This window comes from Lissotriton helveticus, chromosome 9, assembly GCF_964261635.1.
Source record: "Lissotriton helveticus chromosome 9, aLisHel1.1, whole genome shotgun sequence".
NCBI classification, from domain to species: Eukaryota; Metazoa; Chordata; class Amphibia; order Caudata; family Salamandridae; genus Lissotriton; species Lissotriton helveticus.
Window position 1 is genome coordinate 241,421,587 of NC_136070.1, and position 15,324 is coordinate 241,436,910.

Below are 15,324 nucleotides of genomic sequence, written 5' to 3' on the forward strand. Positions count from 1 at the left end.
TGAGTGCGATAGATAGAGTGAGTGCGATAGATAGAGTGAGTGCGATAGATAGAGTGAGTGCGATAGATAGAGTGAGTGCGATAGATAGAGTGAGTGCGATAGATAGAGTGAGTGCGATAGATAGAGTGAGTGCGATAGATAGAGTGAGTGCGATAGATAGAGTGAGTGCGATAGATAGAGTGAGTGCGATAGATAGAGTGAGTGCGATAGATAGAGTGAGTGCGATAGATAGAGTGAGTGCGATAGATAGAGTGAGTGCGATAGATAGAGTGAGTGCGATAGAGTGAGTGCGATAGAGTGAGTGCGATAGAGTGAGTGCGATAGAGTGAGTGCGATAGATAGAGTGAGTGCGATAGATAGAGTGAGTGCGATAGATAGAGTGAGTGCGATAGATAGAGTGAGTGCGATAGATAGAGTGAGGGCGATAGATAGAGTGAGGGCGATAGATAGAGTGAGGGCGATAGATAGAGTGAGGGCGATAGATAGAGTGAGGGCGATAGATAGAGTGAGGGCGATAGATAGAGTGAGGGCGATAGATAGAGTGAGGGCGATAGATAGAGTGAGGGCGATAGATAGAGTGAGGGCGATAGATAGAGTGAGGGCGATAGATAGAGTGAGGGCGATAGATAGAGTGAGGGCGATAGATAGAGTGAGGGCGATAGATAGAGTGAGGGCGATAGATAGAGTGAGGGCGATAGATAGAGTGAGGGCGATAGATAGAGTGAGTGCGATAGATAGAGTGAGTGCGATAGATAGAGTGAGTGCGATAGATAGAGTGAGTGCGATAGATAGAGTGAGTGCGATAGATAGTGAGTGAGGGCGATAGATAGTGAGTGAGGGCGATAGATAGTGAGTGAGGGCGATAGATAGTGAGTGAGGGCGATAGATAGTGAGTGAGGGCGATAGTGAGTGAGGGCGATAGATAGTGAGTGAGGGCGATAGATAGTGAGTGAGGGCGATAGATAGTGAGTGAGGGCGATAGATAGTGAGTGAGGGCGATAGATAGTGAGTGAGGGCGATAGATAGTGAGTGAGGGCGATAGATAGTGAGTGAGGGCGATAGATAGTGAGTGAGGGCGATAGATAGTGAGTGAGGGCGATAGATAGTGAGTGAGGGCGATAGATAGTGAGTGAGGGCGATAGATAGTGAGTGAGGGCGATAGATAGTGAGTGAGGGCGATAGATAGTGAGTGAGGGCGATAGATAGTGAGTGAGGGCGATAGATAGTGAGTGAGGGCGATAGATAGTGAGTGAGGGCGATAGATAGTGAGTGAGGGCGATAGATAGTGAGTGAGGGCGATAGATAGTGAGTGAGGGCGATAGATAGTGAGTGAGGGCGATAGATAGTGAGTGAGGGCGATAGATAGTGAGTGAGGGCGATAGATAGTGAGTGAGGGCGATAGATAGTGAGTGAGGGCGATAGATAGTGAGTGAGGGCGATAGATAGTGAGTGAGGGCGATAGATAGTGAGTGAGGGCGATAGATAGTGAGTGAGGGCGATAGATAGTGAGTGAGTGCGATAGATAGAGTGAGTGCGATAGATAGAGTGAGTGCGATAGATAGAGTGAGTGCGATAGATAGAGTGAGTGCGATAGATAGAGTGAGTGCGATAGATAGAGTGAGTGCGATAGAGTGAGTGCGATAGAGTGAGTGCGATAGAGTGAGTGCGATAGAGTGAGTGCGATAGATAGAGTGAGTGCGATAGATAGAGTGAGTGCGATAGATAGAGTGAGTGCGATAGATAGAGTGAGTGCGATAGATAGAGTGAGGGCGATAGATAGAGTGAGGGCGATAGATAGAGTGAGGGCGATAGATAGAGTGAGGGCGATAGATAGAGTGAGGGCGATAGATAGAGTGAGGGCGATAGATAGAGTGAGGGCGATAGATAGAGTGAGGGCGATAGATAGAGTGAGGGCGATAGATAGAGTGAGGGCGATAGATAGAGTGAGGGCGATAGATAGAGTGAGGGCGATAGATAGAGTGAGGGCGATAGATAGAGTGAGGGCGATAGATAGAGTGAGGGCGATAGATAGAGTGAGGGCGATAGATAGAGTGAGGGCGATAGATAGAGTGAGTGCGATAGATAGAGTGAGTGCGATAGATAGAGTGAGTGCGATAGATAGAGTGAGTGCGATAGATAGAGTGAGTGCGATAGATAGTGAGTGAGGGCGATAGATAGTGAGTGAGGGCGATAGATAGTGAGTGAGGGCGATAGATAGTGAGTGAGGGCGATAGATAGTGAGTGAGGGCGATAGTGAGTGAGGGCGATAGATAGTGAGTGAGGGCGATAGATAGTGAGTGAGGGCGATAGATAGTGAGTGAGGGCGATAGATAGTGAGTGAGGGCGATAGATAGTGAGTGAGGGCGATAGATAGTGAGTGAGGGCGATAGATAGTGAGTGAGGGCGATAGATAGTGAGTGAGGGCGATAGATAGTGAGTGAGGGCGATAGATAGTGAGTGAGGGCGATAGATAGTGAGTGAGGGCGATAGATAGTGAGTGAGGGCGATAGATAGTGAGTGAGGGCGATAGATAGTGAGTGAGGGCGATAGATAGTGAGTGAGGGCGATAGATAGTGAGTGAGGGCGATAGATAGTGAGTGAGGGCGATAGATAGTGAGTGAGGGCGATAGATAGTGAGTGAGGGCGATAGATAGTGAGTGAGGGCGATAGATAGTGAGTGAGGGCGATAGATAGTGAGTGAGGGCGATAGATAGTGAGTGAGGGCGATAGAGTAATTATGTGGCGTGTAATTATGTGGCAGTGAGTGGTATTGTTTGGCGTGTATGTTGCATTGAGTGCAGTGTAATTATGTAGCATATAATTATGTGGCACTGAGTGGTATTGTGTGGAGTGTGTGTTGCATTCAGTAGAGTGTAATTATGTAGCATGTAATTATGTGGCACTGAGTGGTATTTGGAGTGTATGTTACATTGAGTGCAGTGTAATTATGTGGCACTGAGTGGTATTGTTTGGCGTGTATGTTTCATTGAGTGCAGTGTAATTATGTAGCATATAATTATGTGGCACTGAGTGGTATTGTGTGGAGTGTGTTGCATTCAGTAGAGTGTAATTATGTGGCATGTAATGATGTGGCACTGAGTGGTATTTGGATTGTATGTTGCATTGAGTGCAGTGTAATTATGTGGCGTGTAAGTATGTGGCACTGAGTTGTGTTTGGAGCGTATGTTGCATCGAGTGCAGTGTAATAATGTGGTGTATAACTATGTGGATTGGAGTGGTATTTGGAGTGTATGTTGCATTGAGTAGAGTGTAATTATGTTGCGTGTAATTATGTGGCACTGAGTGGTATTATGAGGTGTGTATGTTGTATTCAGTAGAGTTTAATTGTGTGGCTTGTAATTATGTGGCACTGAGTGGTATTGTGTGGAGTGTGTTGCATTCAGTCAAGTGTAATTGTGTGGCTTGTAATTATGTGGTACTGAGTGGTATTGTGTGGAGTGTGTTGCATTCAGTCGAGTGTAATTATGTGGTGTGTAATTATGTGGCACTGAGTGGTATTTGGAGTGTATGTTGCATTGAGTTCAGTGTAATTATGTGGCATATAACTATGTTGCACTGAGTGGTATTTGGAGTGTATGTTGCATTGAGTGCAGTGTAATTATGTGGCAGTGAGTGGTATTTGGAGTGTATGTTGCATTGAGTGCAGTGTAATTATGTGGCATGTAATGTGGCGTGTAATTATGTAGTACAGAGTGGTATTGTGTGGAGTGTGTCTTGCATTCGGTAGAGTGTAATTATGTGGCACTGAGTGGTATTAGGAGTGCATGTTGCATTGAGTGCACTGTAATTATGTGGCATTAAGTGGTATTTTGAGTGTATGTTGCGTTGAGTGCAGTGTAATTATGTAGCATATAATTATGTGGCACTGAGTGGTATTATGAGGAGTGTATGTTGTATTCAGTAGAGTGTAATTGTGTGGCTTGTAATTATGTGGCACTGAGTGGTATTGTGTGGAGTGTGTTGCATTCAGTAGAGTGTAATTATGTGGTGTGTAATTATGTGGCACTCAGTGGTATTTGGAGAGTATGTTGCATTGAGTGCAATGTAATTATGTAGCATATAATTATGTGGCACTGAGTGGTATTGTGTGGAGTGTGTCTTGCATTCAGTAGAGTGTAATTATGTGGCACTGAGTGGTATTGTGTGGAGTGTGTTGCATTCAGTAGAGTGTAATTATGTGGCATGTAATTATGTGGCACTGAGTGGTATTTGGAGTGTATGTTACATTGAGTGCAGTGTAATTATGTGGCACTGAGTGGCATTTGGATTGTATGTTGCATTGAGTGCAGTGTAATAATGTGGCGTATAACTATGTGGATTGGAGTGGTATTTGGAGTGTATGTTGCATTGAGTAGAGTGTAATTATGTTGCGTGTAATTATGTGGATTGGAGTGGTATTATGAGGTGTGTATGTTGTATTCAGTAGAGTTTAATTGTGTGGCTTGTAATTATGTGGTATTGTGTGGAGTGTGTTGCATTCAGTAGAGTGTAATTATGTGGTGTGTAATTATGTGGCACTGAATGGTATTTGGAGAGTATGTTGCATTGAGTGCAGAGTAATTATGTAGCATATAATTATGTGGCACTGAGTGGAATTGTGTTTTGCTATGCTATGCTTTGTTATGCTATGGTATGTTTTGTTATGCTATGCAAAGTTTTGTTGTGTTTTAATATGCTATGTTTTGCTATGCTATGTTTTGTTATGCTATGTTATGCTATGTTTTGTTATGCTATGCTAAGCTTTGTTATGCTATGCTGTGTTTTGTTAAGCTATGCTATGTTTTGTTGTGTTTTGTTATGCTACGTGTTGTTGTGTTTTGTTATGTTATGTTTTGTTATGCTCTGGTTTGTTTTGCTATCCTATGCTTTTTTTGTTATGCTATGTTTAGTTTTGCTATCCTATGCTTTTTGTTATGCTATGCTATGTTTTGTTATGCTATGTTTTGTTGTGTTTTGCTATGCTTTGTTATGCTATGCTATGTTTTGTTATGCTATGCAATGTTTTGTTGTGTTTTATTATGCTATGCTTTGTTTTGCTATGTTTTGTTATGCTATGTTTTGTTATGCTATGCTAAGCTTTGTTTTGTTATGCTATGTAGTGTTTTGTTATGCTATGTTTTGTTGTGTTATGCTAAGTTATGCTATGTTTTGATATGCTTTGTTATGCTATGTTTTGTTATGTATGCTGTTTTGTTATACTATGCTTTGTGTTTTGCTATGTTTTGTTATGCAATGCTTTGTTATGCTTATGTTTTATCTTATGATATGTTTTGTTGTGTATTATGCTATGTTTTGTTTTGCTATGCTTTATGTTTTGCTATGCTTTGTTATGTTTTGCTATGCTATGTTTTGTTATGCTATGCTTTGCTTTGTAGTGTTTTGCTATGCTATTTCTTGTTTTGTTATGCTGGGTTTGGTTTTGCTATCCTATGTTTTGTTATGCTATGTTTTGCTATGCTATGCTAGATTTTGTTATGCTATGCTGGTGAGGGTGTGTGAGGGTTAGGGGGATGTGAGAGGGTCGTGAGGGTGTGTGAGGGTGAGGGGGTGTGAGGGTGAGGGGGTGTGAGGGCTGTGAGGGTGAGGGGGTGTGTGAGGGGGTGTGAAGGTGAGTGAGGGGGTGTGAAGGTGAGTGAGGGGGTGTGAGGGTGAGTGAGGGGGTGTGAAGGTGAGTGAGGGGGTGTGAAGGTGAGTGAGGGGGTGTGAAGGTGAGTGAGGGGGTGTGAAGGTGAGTTAGGGGATGTGAGGGTGAGAGGGTGAGGGGGTGTGAGGGTGAGGGGGTGTGAGGGTGAGGGGGTGTGAGGGTGAGGGGGTGTGAGGGTGAGGGGGTGTGAGGGTGAGCGAGGCTGAGGGGGTGCGTGGGTGAGGGGGTGCGAGGGTGAGGGGGTGCGAGGGTGAGGGGGTGCGAGGGTGAGGGGGTGAGAGGGTGAGAGGGTGAGGGGGTGCGAGGGTGAGTGGGGTGCGAGGGTGAGTGGGGTGAGGGTGGGTGAGGGGGTTGTGAGGGGGTGAGTTTGTGAGGGTGAGTGAGGGGGTGTGAGGATGAGGGGGTGTGAGGATGAGGGGGTGTGAGGATGAGGGGGTGTGAGGATGAGGGGGTGTGAGGATGAGGGGGTGTGAGGATGAGGGGGTGTGAGGATGAGGGGGTGTGAGGATGAGGGTGAGTGAGGGGGTGTGAGGGTGAGGGGGTGTGAGGGTGAGGGGGTGTGAGGGTGAGGGGGTGTGAGGGTGAGGGGGGTGAGGGTGAAAGGGGGTGTGAGGGTGAGTGAGGGTGTGTGAGGGTGTATGAGGGTGTGTGAGGGTATGTGATGGTGAGGAGGTGTGAGGATGTGAGGGTATGTGATGGTGAGGAGGTGTGACCAGAGACAGACAGAGGCCACTGGAGACAGTCGGAGAGCAGCCTAGACAGGGGAGAGAGAGGGGAGTGGAGAGAGGGGAGTGGAGAGAGGGGAGTGGAGTGGAGAGAGGGGAGTGGAGAGAGGGGAGAGAGCGAGAGGGAAGAGAGGTCTGAGACTGAGATGAGAGCGGAGAGTAAGGGGGAGGTCTGACACACACTGAGACGAGAGTGAGGGAGGTCTGACACTGAGACGAGAGTAAGAGGTCTGACACTGAGACGAGAGTAAGAGGTCTGACACTGAGACGAGAGTGCAGGGACGGTGACAGCAGAGTGCGCTCTGACTCAGAGGTGACAGGCAGGTGAGTGCGCCGGAGGTCGAGTCTCCGGCGATGGTCGGGGTCCGAGATGAGACAGAGGCCGAGACTCAGCAGTGCTGCGCTCCACTGCTCAGCATCAGATTCACTCCCCCCTCCCTCTACTCGTGCGCTTCACACAATGGGACATTACCGCAGCGCTAGAATACACTGCAGGAAGGCGCTTGTCCCCACGCAGGCCAGGGAGCGGTGACTCGTGTACTATACAGCGCACTGTGCACGTCACGGGGACACACCACTGAATCACACAGTGAATGCAGGCACACTCCCTCCCGCCCCTGGGAGCCCCCCCTCCCCCCCCCATTATTCCTAAGAGTCTAATTAAGTGCTAATATGTACTGATGGGAGGTGGGGGGCATGGGCTTGTGAATTACATATTTGTGTGTGCCCTACAAAGATTCGGATTAAAAAAATAAAGAAATATTTTAAAGAAAGGGGGGGGTGGAGTACAGTGTGTGAATGGAGTAAAGGACAGATGGGAGAAAGATGGAAATGGAAGAAAAGAAAGTCATACGGGTGAAAACAAAGGTGAGGCAGGGAAAGGGAGAAAAAGAGGAGGTTTTGTGCCAGAGCGAGGAGAAAATGTGGTAAGAGCAAAATGAGAAAACAAAGACAGTCTGTTGAAGGAACAGACAGGGATGTCAAGAGAAATAAGACAAATGAAAGAGGTAGCAAACAGAAATGTGAAGAGTGAGAGGAAGGAGAAAACAATACCAGGGCGGGATGACGAGCAAAATAGGGATACGAGGTTGGGGATTAGGGAAAAAATAAAATAGCAAGCGAGGGCACAAGAGAAAGAACGAAAGAGGAGACAGGGTGAAAGAGGGAAATCACGCCCCGTGAGATCTAAAAAAAGAGAACACATCAACTGTGACAAGCTCTTGGCATTGCTGTGGGGAGGGGGAAGGATAAATGCGAGTCACGGCCGCCATGGCGTGAAGTGTGAAGCAGTGGGCGGGGAACCAGAGCCCTTTGAAGCTGCTGGGCAGAAATGCGAGTCACGGAAATGTGAACCAGTGGGCGGGGAGGCAGGAGCAAATGGTAAGGGGAGCCTTTGAAGAGCAAGGCAGGGGGATGGAAGCGCGGTCACGAGCACGTGCACTTCTACAAATCCGGATCGTAAAAAGTCAGCTTTGTGGTTTGGCTGCAAAAGGTCTCTCTACGAGACCTAAAAAACGGCCCACAGAGGGCATGGAGACAGACAGAGAAATGAAAGCAGCCTCGCTGTGTGGCCGTACAGCGATTATCAGCTGTGGCCTCTCCTTCACCCCCTGCCCTGCCAAGCAATCACGCTGAGGCTGGGCTGGGGAGGGGTGATTGTTTGCAAGAATCGGCCTCCCTGGGGGCCAGGTGTTGCTCAGGCCTTTGAGCTATTTTCACCTCGGGCCCCCTGGAGGCCCACAAACACCTCGCCCACAGCCCTTCACATTCAGGGCATAGTGGGCGAGGACAAATGGGTCTCGCTGTGGGGGCCAGGTGATGTTTGGAACTCGCACCATCTTCACCTCAGCCTCCCCCTGGCTACCGTGGATGACCAATCAGCTGTGTTTTGTGCTCCCCTGCCAGGACATTGCCCCGAGGCCTGTAGGGCTGGGGAGGGCTGATTAATTTACTAATTGCAGGGGCCTTACCTCTGCTGTTTATGTGCTCCTGAGCTGAAGGTCTGGGAAGGGCTAAATAGATTAGTAATAGCAGGGGCTTTGCTGCTTTTCAGGTGCTCTTGCCTGGAGGGCTCGAATAATTTTGTGACAGAAAGGGGCCTTGCTGTTTTTTTTAGTTGCTCAGCATGTAGGCCATTGTCACCTTGACCCTGTGTCCTGCACAAGAACAGTATCCTCCCACTTTCATTCCTTGTCTGTGCAAATGGTGTTTGCAGAAAGGGCACGCCCCTTGAATGTGGGCCACGCCCCTTGAATGTGGGCCACGCCCCTTGAATGTGGGCCACGCCCCTTGAATGTGGGCCACGCCCCTTAAATGTGGGCCGCGCCTCATTAATGTGGGCCACTTTTTTCGTCAATGCCCGGGCCAAATTGTGATCCCAATCCGACCCTGGCACTGGGGCCCTCCTGGTTTGACCTTCCAGGACCCTAATCTGAAGTTATTTGGCCTTGGAGCACCAGAAATTGGCCGCAGACGTATTCGGAGCTCTCTTCGGTCCTACTTCTTTGGTCTGGGACCTGCTGACCACAGATGCTGTTTTGGTCCACCCACCCCACACACACCCTCTCGGGCCCAGTCTCTCACAGCAAGATCGAGCTTGTCGTGGGTCTTGAGGGGCCAGGGGAGCGCTCCCGGCTTCCGTCATTGGCGTGCAAGAGGAGGCTGTCGAAGTTGTGCTCTGCCGCAGGTGCTGCTCAGCCTGCCTGCTCCCCTCTGCTGCGCTCGCCGCCGGGCCAAGAGACTTCGCTCTGGGCGTAGCTTCCGTGCTTCTGCGTGCTGACTTTCTTCTCCCTGCTCGCCTCTGCCCGCTATCTCGGCTGTTGCTCGGCGTGGTCCTTCTCGCTGCCGCCGGAGGTCTACCGCTTTACTGTCTCCGCTGCCCCATCTCTCCCCCCTTCCGTCAGGGCCTTCAAGGGTCTCCGCCATGCTGTACGATTAGTCGCAGGCAGGCACCTCTGCTACACAACGCAGGCCGAGGCTCAGGCGCTCCGCCTACCTCAGCCTCTGCACTCGCCCAGGCCTTGCTTTCTCAGTTGTGGGCTTTTGGTGCCAGCATCCTACTCACCAGCACCAACGGGGCTCCAATGTCAGATCAGCCGCTTTTCCCACCGGTGATAACTCGTGGGTAGTTTCTATTATGTTAAAATCCGGCGGGTCACAGAGACTCAAAAACACGTCCTATCCGACCTTCATCTTGGTCACGCCCCCTGCATGATATTTTAAACTGGGTCAACCTCATCATGCTATTTCAATTAATTCCAGACTTGAAACTCATGAAATCCACTGATATTCTATCAATAGAGTTTCTATAACCCCGCTGGAACCACGGACTGGAACCTACCTTGGTTACCTTCACCTCTCACTCACGAGTGGGAGCAGTCTTGGCAAAAGCAGCTTTGCTAGAAGGCTGGGGAATTTCTCCCAAAAGAGTGAAAGCAATAGGATACTCAGACATGCTCACTCGTCAGGGGAATCCTTCCACATACTCAGTTAAATTTTTTTTCTTCAATCAGATCAAGCCCCTAAAGACCCAGAAAATAACCTCGATGACTTGAACTGGCTGCTAAATGCCCTCCTGACTAAAAATAGCTGCTGACAATTTGATTAGAGCCCCAACAGCCTACATACACTCAAGGCAAAGCAGATCAAAATGTTTATGGAACATTCACAATGTCACACACAAACTTGGAGATAACTCTGGAGAACCATGGTTACAGGTATGTAACTTGTTTCTTTCCTGGTCTGAAGGCAATCCTGTGTCTGTGGTTACCCCTCAAGCATGCTGCATTGCACTGCTGACCCATTTTTTGGTTGAGCCTGGGCAGCACATGCTTTGCTCTGGATGCTGTATTCAGGTAGGGATTTGAAGCTCCTCCCACTTTCCGCCCATATTTTTCATTAACTTGTCATTGTCCACTATAAACTGTAGCTGTTCATTGGTCAAGAGACTTAGTAGTCCTTCCTTAGTACCGCCTTGTCTCATTTGTAACCTCCCATGGCGACACCCCCTGTTACGTGTGTTACTCGGTAGGCTTTAATTATAGCCTCCAAGCACTATTTTCTCAAAAAGCTTTGTCCTGCCTGCTATTGCAGGCAGGACAAGCTCTCTCCTAACACTTAAAAAAAAAAAAAATATATATATATATAGCACAGGCACCGAACCGTTCCCAATGCAATAGGTCTCGCATTTGCGAGAGCTTATGCTATTGGTATTGTAAATGACAATGCCTTTTATTTATCTGTTTTAAAAACACAAATAAAATGCGTTCTCATCTACAATGCAAATAGCTCAAACTCTTGTAAAAGCAAGACCTATTGCATTGCAAATACTTGGTAATATTGTGCTCAAGCGTTTAAGATTAAAAGTGTGTCTTTCGCTCTCCACCATTGTGGTTTGATAATTGCTCATATAGTATAAAGCTAACCATTTGAGCAATGTAAATTCTATATATTGACTCCATCATTGCTTTTTCAATTAAAACGCACAATGATACGGTTTCAGAAGTAGCATTGATTACATGCTAAAATAACGGTTGAAACATTGACAAAAACACTCGTGTACGTCCATGTTATAGAAGTGCTACCTCACTTGTGAGGTTATAACTTAAGCAAGTGTGTTACTGTTCCTTAAAATGTAAATCCTCGTTTTCTTTAACATCTGACTTATGTGCTCTGCTTCTTTCAGATTAAAGCTCTGCGTGAGTGCCCAGGATACCCCATTGGTAAAAGTGAATGGAGCACTCTGGGAAGCTATGAAGTCCTGTTCTGAGAGCGAGGTATCACTTCATTTTTTCTTCTCTGTAAATGTACATCCTTTTAGAGTGGACAATGTGCGTTCATGCATCGGAACCGGAGTTATTTTAATAATTGAGTGCTGCACAGTGGGAAGGAGCTCCTTGCTTGATTATGTCTGACAGTGTTATCCTGGGTGTCTATTAAATTTTGTTAATCCTATTTTCCGATTATTTTTTTTGTTGGTCATAATTTTATTTCGTGTCATAATATTTTGACACTTAAGTTTTTGTAAAGGTCCAGATACTGATTTTTTTGTTGACTTCGTTATTTTCGTAAATTAACAACAGGTTGCAGTTGTGAGTGCTCCTACCATGGTATCACCAACATTTTTTAAAATTCTAGTGATATGTTTAGTTAGTGACACTATTTAAACATTATTTTTCGAGTTGGGAAATGGTTCTAATTTATATGTACGCTTTGTCTGTTTTGAGTAGCAGCACAAAAGCGCATCCATAACCTAGTAGGAAAAAGTCATACGTTTTGTAGTCTTCATAATAAAGTGTTATGTTGTCCCCTGCACTTAATCTGCCATCTAATCCCACTTCCTCCCTTGTAGCCATTATGAAAGATGGCGTCAAAATTTTGCATTCTTGAAAAATGAAGACTACTCAAAATACCGGGGAAAATTTAATTTCCCAAAGTTTATAACTTAATTACAATATTCATAAAATCAAATCTAAACAGTGGCAAAATTAAATGTTACCTGACTTAATTATTTATGATTCGAGACATCTGAAATGGCATAAATTGACTGAGCACAGTTCACTTTATCCCTCCATGTGGTGTCATTTGTGCCAGAAGTGACGTGCACAGTGGCTATATAGGCGTCACCCCAGTGTGCTGACGTCAGTTTTTTTTTTTACTTTCCGTGACAGTCAGGGCATATTCTGGAAGAGCCCCTGAATCTTTTACTACCTTTATTCGACGTTTTGTCTGAGTGTTTTGAGGTTTTTACTCCTGGTTGTTCAGGTGTCAAAAGGCCGGCTTCAAGCCCTGCAGCTCATATCCCCACTTGATGTCAGAGACCGACCCGCACCTTGTATGCCTCTGGTGCCTCGATTGCAGCCATGATCCAAAGGCCTGCTCCGAATGCCACGCCATTCACCTGAGGGCCTTGAGGGCGCGATCCCTGAAGCTCCTGGAGGCTTGAAGTGCAACACCACGACGATCCAGATCCGATTTAAGAGAAAGGTCCCTGAGCGGTCGTGGTGTCCAAGAAGCTTGTCGCACTCTTAAGTCCTCGGGTCATTCGGGTAAGTCCTGCCACAAGAAGAAGAAATTGTTGTTGAAGCGAGCTTCGACTTTACCTCAGCTGGGGGTCAGCCAGACAGGGGAGTGTCATGCGAGGCCTTGATCTGCGGTTGAGCCAGAGCCTGGGCCGACTCCATGCCTTTTCGAGTTTAGGAACGTCCCCCCTGCCCAGTTGAGAGAGTTTTATGAGGCTATGCACCTCCTATTTGGGTGGCCTGTGCCCTCGGGTGCGACTTTGGGCCCCACAGATTTAAGAGTGGCCCCTGTTAGGTCCACACCTGCAGCTCCAGCGCCAGTCGGGGACCAATGGGTCCATAAATTGATCCAGATCGGCACCAGTCATGCCATGTCGACCTTCCCCAGTGCCAAGGCCGGCGCTCCCGGTACTGCCATCCCTATTACATCCCCAACTCTGGCACAAAGCTGAAGGGCCATCGCCCAACTCCAGAGCTTACTGGAGACATGCCTTCCAGGCTGGAACCGGAGCCCTATTCCTATGGGCTAGTGCTTGGGGAGGCGTGGGAGGGGTCTCTGGACCGTGAAGAATATCGGCCTTATGACTACGTGGTGTGAGGATCTGGGTGAACTATGGTCCTGAACCTTAGCTTGCCCTTTGTGGCAGTCAAAACTAATGTCCTGACGTAAGTACTTCAGCTGGGGGTGTCCCCTTCAGTACTGCTTCTTCCATTTAACAAAGCTCTTACTGATGTCCTGCTTGGGACTTGGTCCAAGCCCAACACATTGGCTCCTGTGAACAGGACAATTTCCAGCCTTGACCCCCGCCCCTCCAGGGGACACCAAATTCCTCGCGGAACACCCATAATCCGAAGAGCTTGGTGGTCCAAGCCTTCACTTGACAAGTAAATCCTGCCACATTCCCATCCCCACCATTGGATCGGAAATCCAAGGGGCTGTAACATTTTGGCAACAAAATGTTTTCTTCCACCAGCTGGCATTGTGGTCTATGAAGACTGCTTGCTTTTGGACACCTATTCCCATGCTCTCTGGGAAACTGTTGTGCAGGTGCTGCATACGTTCCCGAAGGAGGCCCGAGCTGCACTCTCCCAGGCTGTTGCCTGCGGTAGGATGCACATTTACCATCATGGGCACCCAGTTGGTGGCAGGATTCGCCTATGCCTGCCCCACTGGCAGTCCATAAAATCGGACAGGTTAGTTTTGCAGATTGACCAAAAGGGCTACTCCCTTCCCTTCAAGACGACCACTTACTCCATGCCACCTACTTATGACAGGCTAATTGAGGACCAAATATTCCTCATCAACCAAGAAGTGACAGCTCTTTTTGCCAAAGAAGCCATAGAGAGAGTATTGACATCTGAAGCGTGTCGTGGTTGCTGTTCTCGCTACTTTCTGATGCCCAAGAAGGACAGAAGCCTTATTCCTATCCTCGACCTCCCCTCTCTATTTCTTTCTCAAGAAGGAGGAGTTCAAAATGTTCACTCTTGCTCGTGTCCTGTCTGCCCTGGAATAAGGAGACTAGATGGTAGTGTTGGTCTCGCATGACTCATATTTTCACATTCCCATTCTGTCTGCCCACAGGCGTTACCTGCAGTTCACGGAGGGCACCTGTGAGAAAAAATGGGGTTCTGTTGCAGTACCCCCCACTTTGTGCCTGGCTTTTCGTGGAACTTTAACTGGGTCCCTGCTGTGCAGCTTCCCAGTACCAGTTTTCTTTCCCTAAAAACATGGCCAGAATTGGTACTTCTGGCCCCTGTAAGTCCCTAGTAAGTGGTGCCTGGAGCCTGAAAAGCGTGCGCTGGGACCTCCTCACTAGGACCATGCCACTGCAGCTTGCATGACCCTGTGAGGTGAAAAGTGACCAAGTCGAATGGCACACTGCCTGTGTGCCATGCCAGCTAGCACTGCCTAGGATATAGGAAAGTCAACCCCTAACAGGTCTTACCAGCCCTAAGGCAGGGTGCAATCTATCCCAGGTGTGGACATATCTGCATGAGCAGATATGCCCCTACAGCATTGGGGTCTATTCTTTAATATTGTTAGTTCCAGGGAAGCCATCAAGAGTACATGGGCTGGGAACTTGACAACTCGAGCTCCACAGAGCTATGATGGCTTCACTGAACCCAGGAGTGTTTGGTACCAAACAGCTCCTTGAAATAAATTCACTTTGATGCCAGTGTGAGATGTATTAAAACATGGTCAAAGGGCACCTCAGAGGTGCCCCCTGAATACCTGCCAGCCCTGGTGTGGTCTCTGACCAGCTGTAGGCAGCCAGCCACCACCAAACATGTTTCTGGACCCCTAGGCAGAGGCCCCTGCTCTCTGAAACCAGAAACAATGCACTTCCTGGGCAGAGGGTTCAAAGCTCCTCCCCCAGGATGGCCCAGGGGGACCCCTCCAATCAGGGATAGGTCTATGCCCCCTGCCACAGAAGGGTGGCATACTAGGGGTGTAGTCACCCCAGGTAAGGTGCCCATTGGCCCTACCTGCTACTTCCCTAAAACGCCTCCTAAATTTTGTATTTAGTTGGCTCCCCCAGACCTGACCCTCAGATCTGCATTGACTTAAGAGAGACGCCACCCTGCAGCAGAAGACAGCTGCCTTGGCCCAGCCCTACTGACCTGTCTCCAGCTTCAACAACTCTGCTACCTGTTTTGCAACAACGACCTCCAAAACCCCTGGGAGGACTGTTGCCTTTAATAAAGGCTCCAATCCCCTGAGGACAGCAGACCTGTCTAGAAGAAACAGACTCCAAAGACCCTGGGTCCCGGTAGATCTGCGTCCCTAGCCCACTCTGCTCCAGACGCACACAGCCCGATCCTGAGTGGCTTACCTGGGCAGGGAAGTCTCCCTGGGGATCCTGACCTCGTGTCCAGTATTGGCTGACCTCCTCTTCCCTCGACGACGGCGCCT

At 48.0% G+C, this 15,324-nt stretch overlaps 1 protein-coding gene across 1 annotated transcript in view; it reads left to right on the plus strand.

Annotated features, from left to right (window-relative positions):
• KNL1 (kinetochore scaffold 1) overlaps positions 1-15,324 on the plus strand; it is a 579,877-nt gene that overhangs the window by 320,244 nt on the left and 244,309 nt on the right. The window contains exon 15 of the mRNA XM_078659817.1: positions 11,075-11,165. Within this exon, the coding sequence (XP_078515943.1) occupies positions 11,075-11,165 (91 nt within the window). The remainder of the gene's footprint in view (positions 1-11,074; positions 11,166-15,324) is intronic.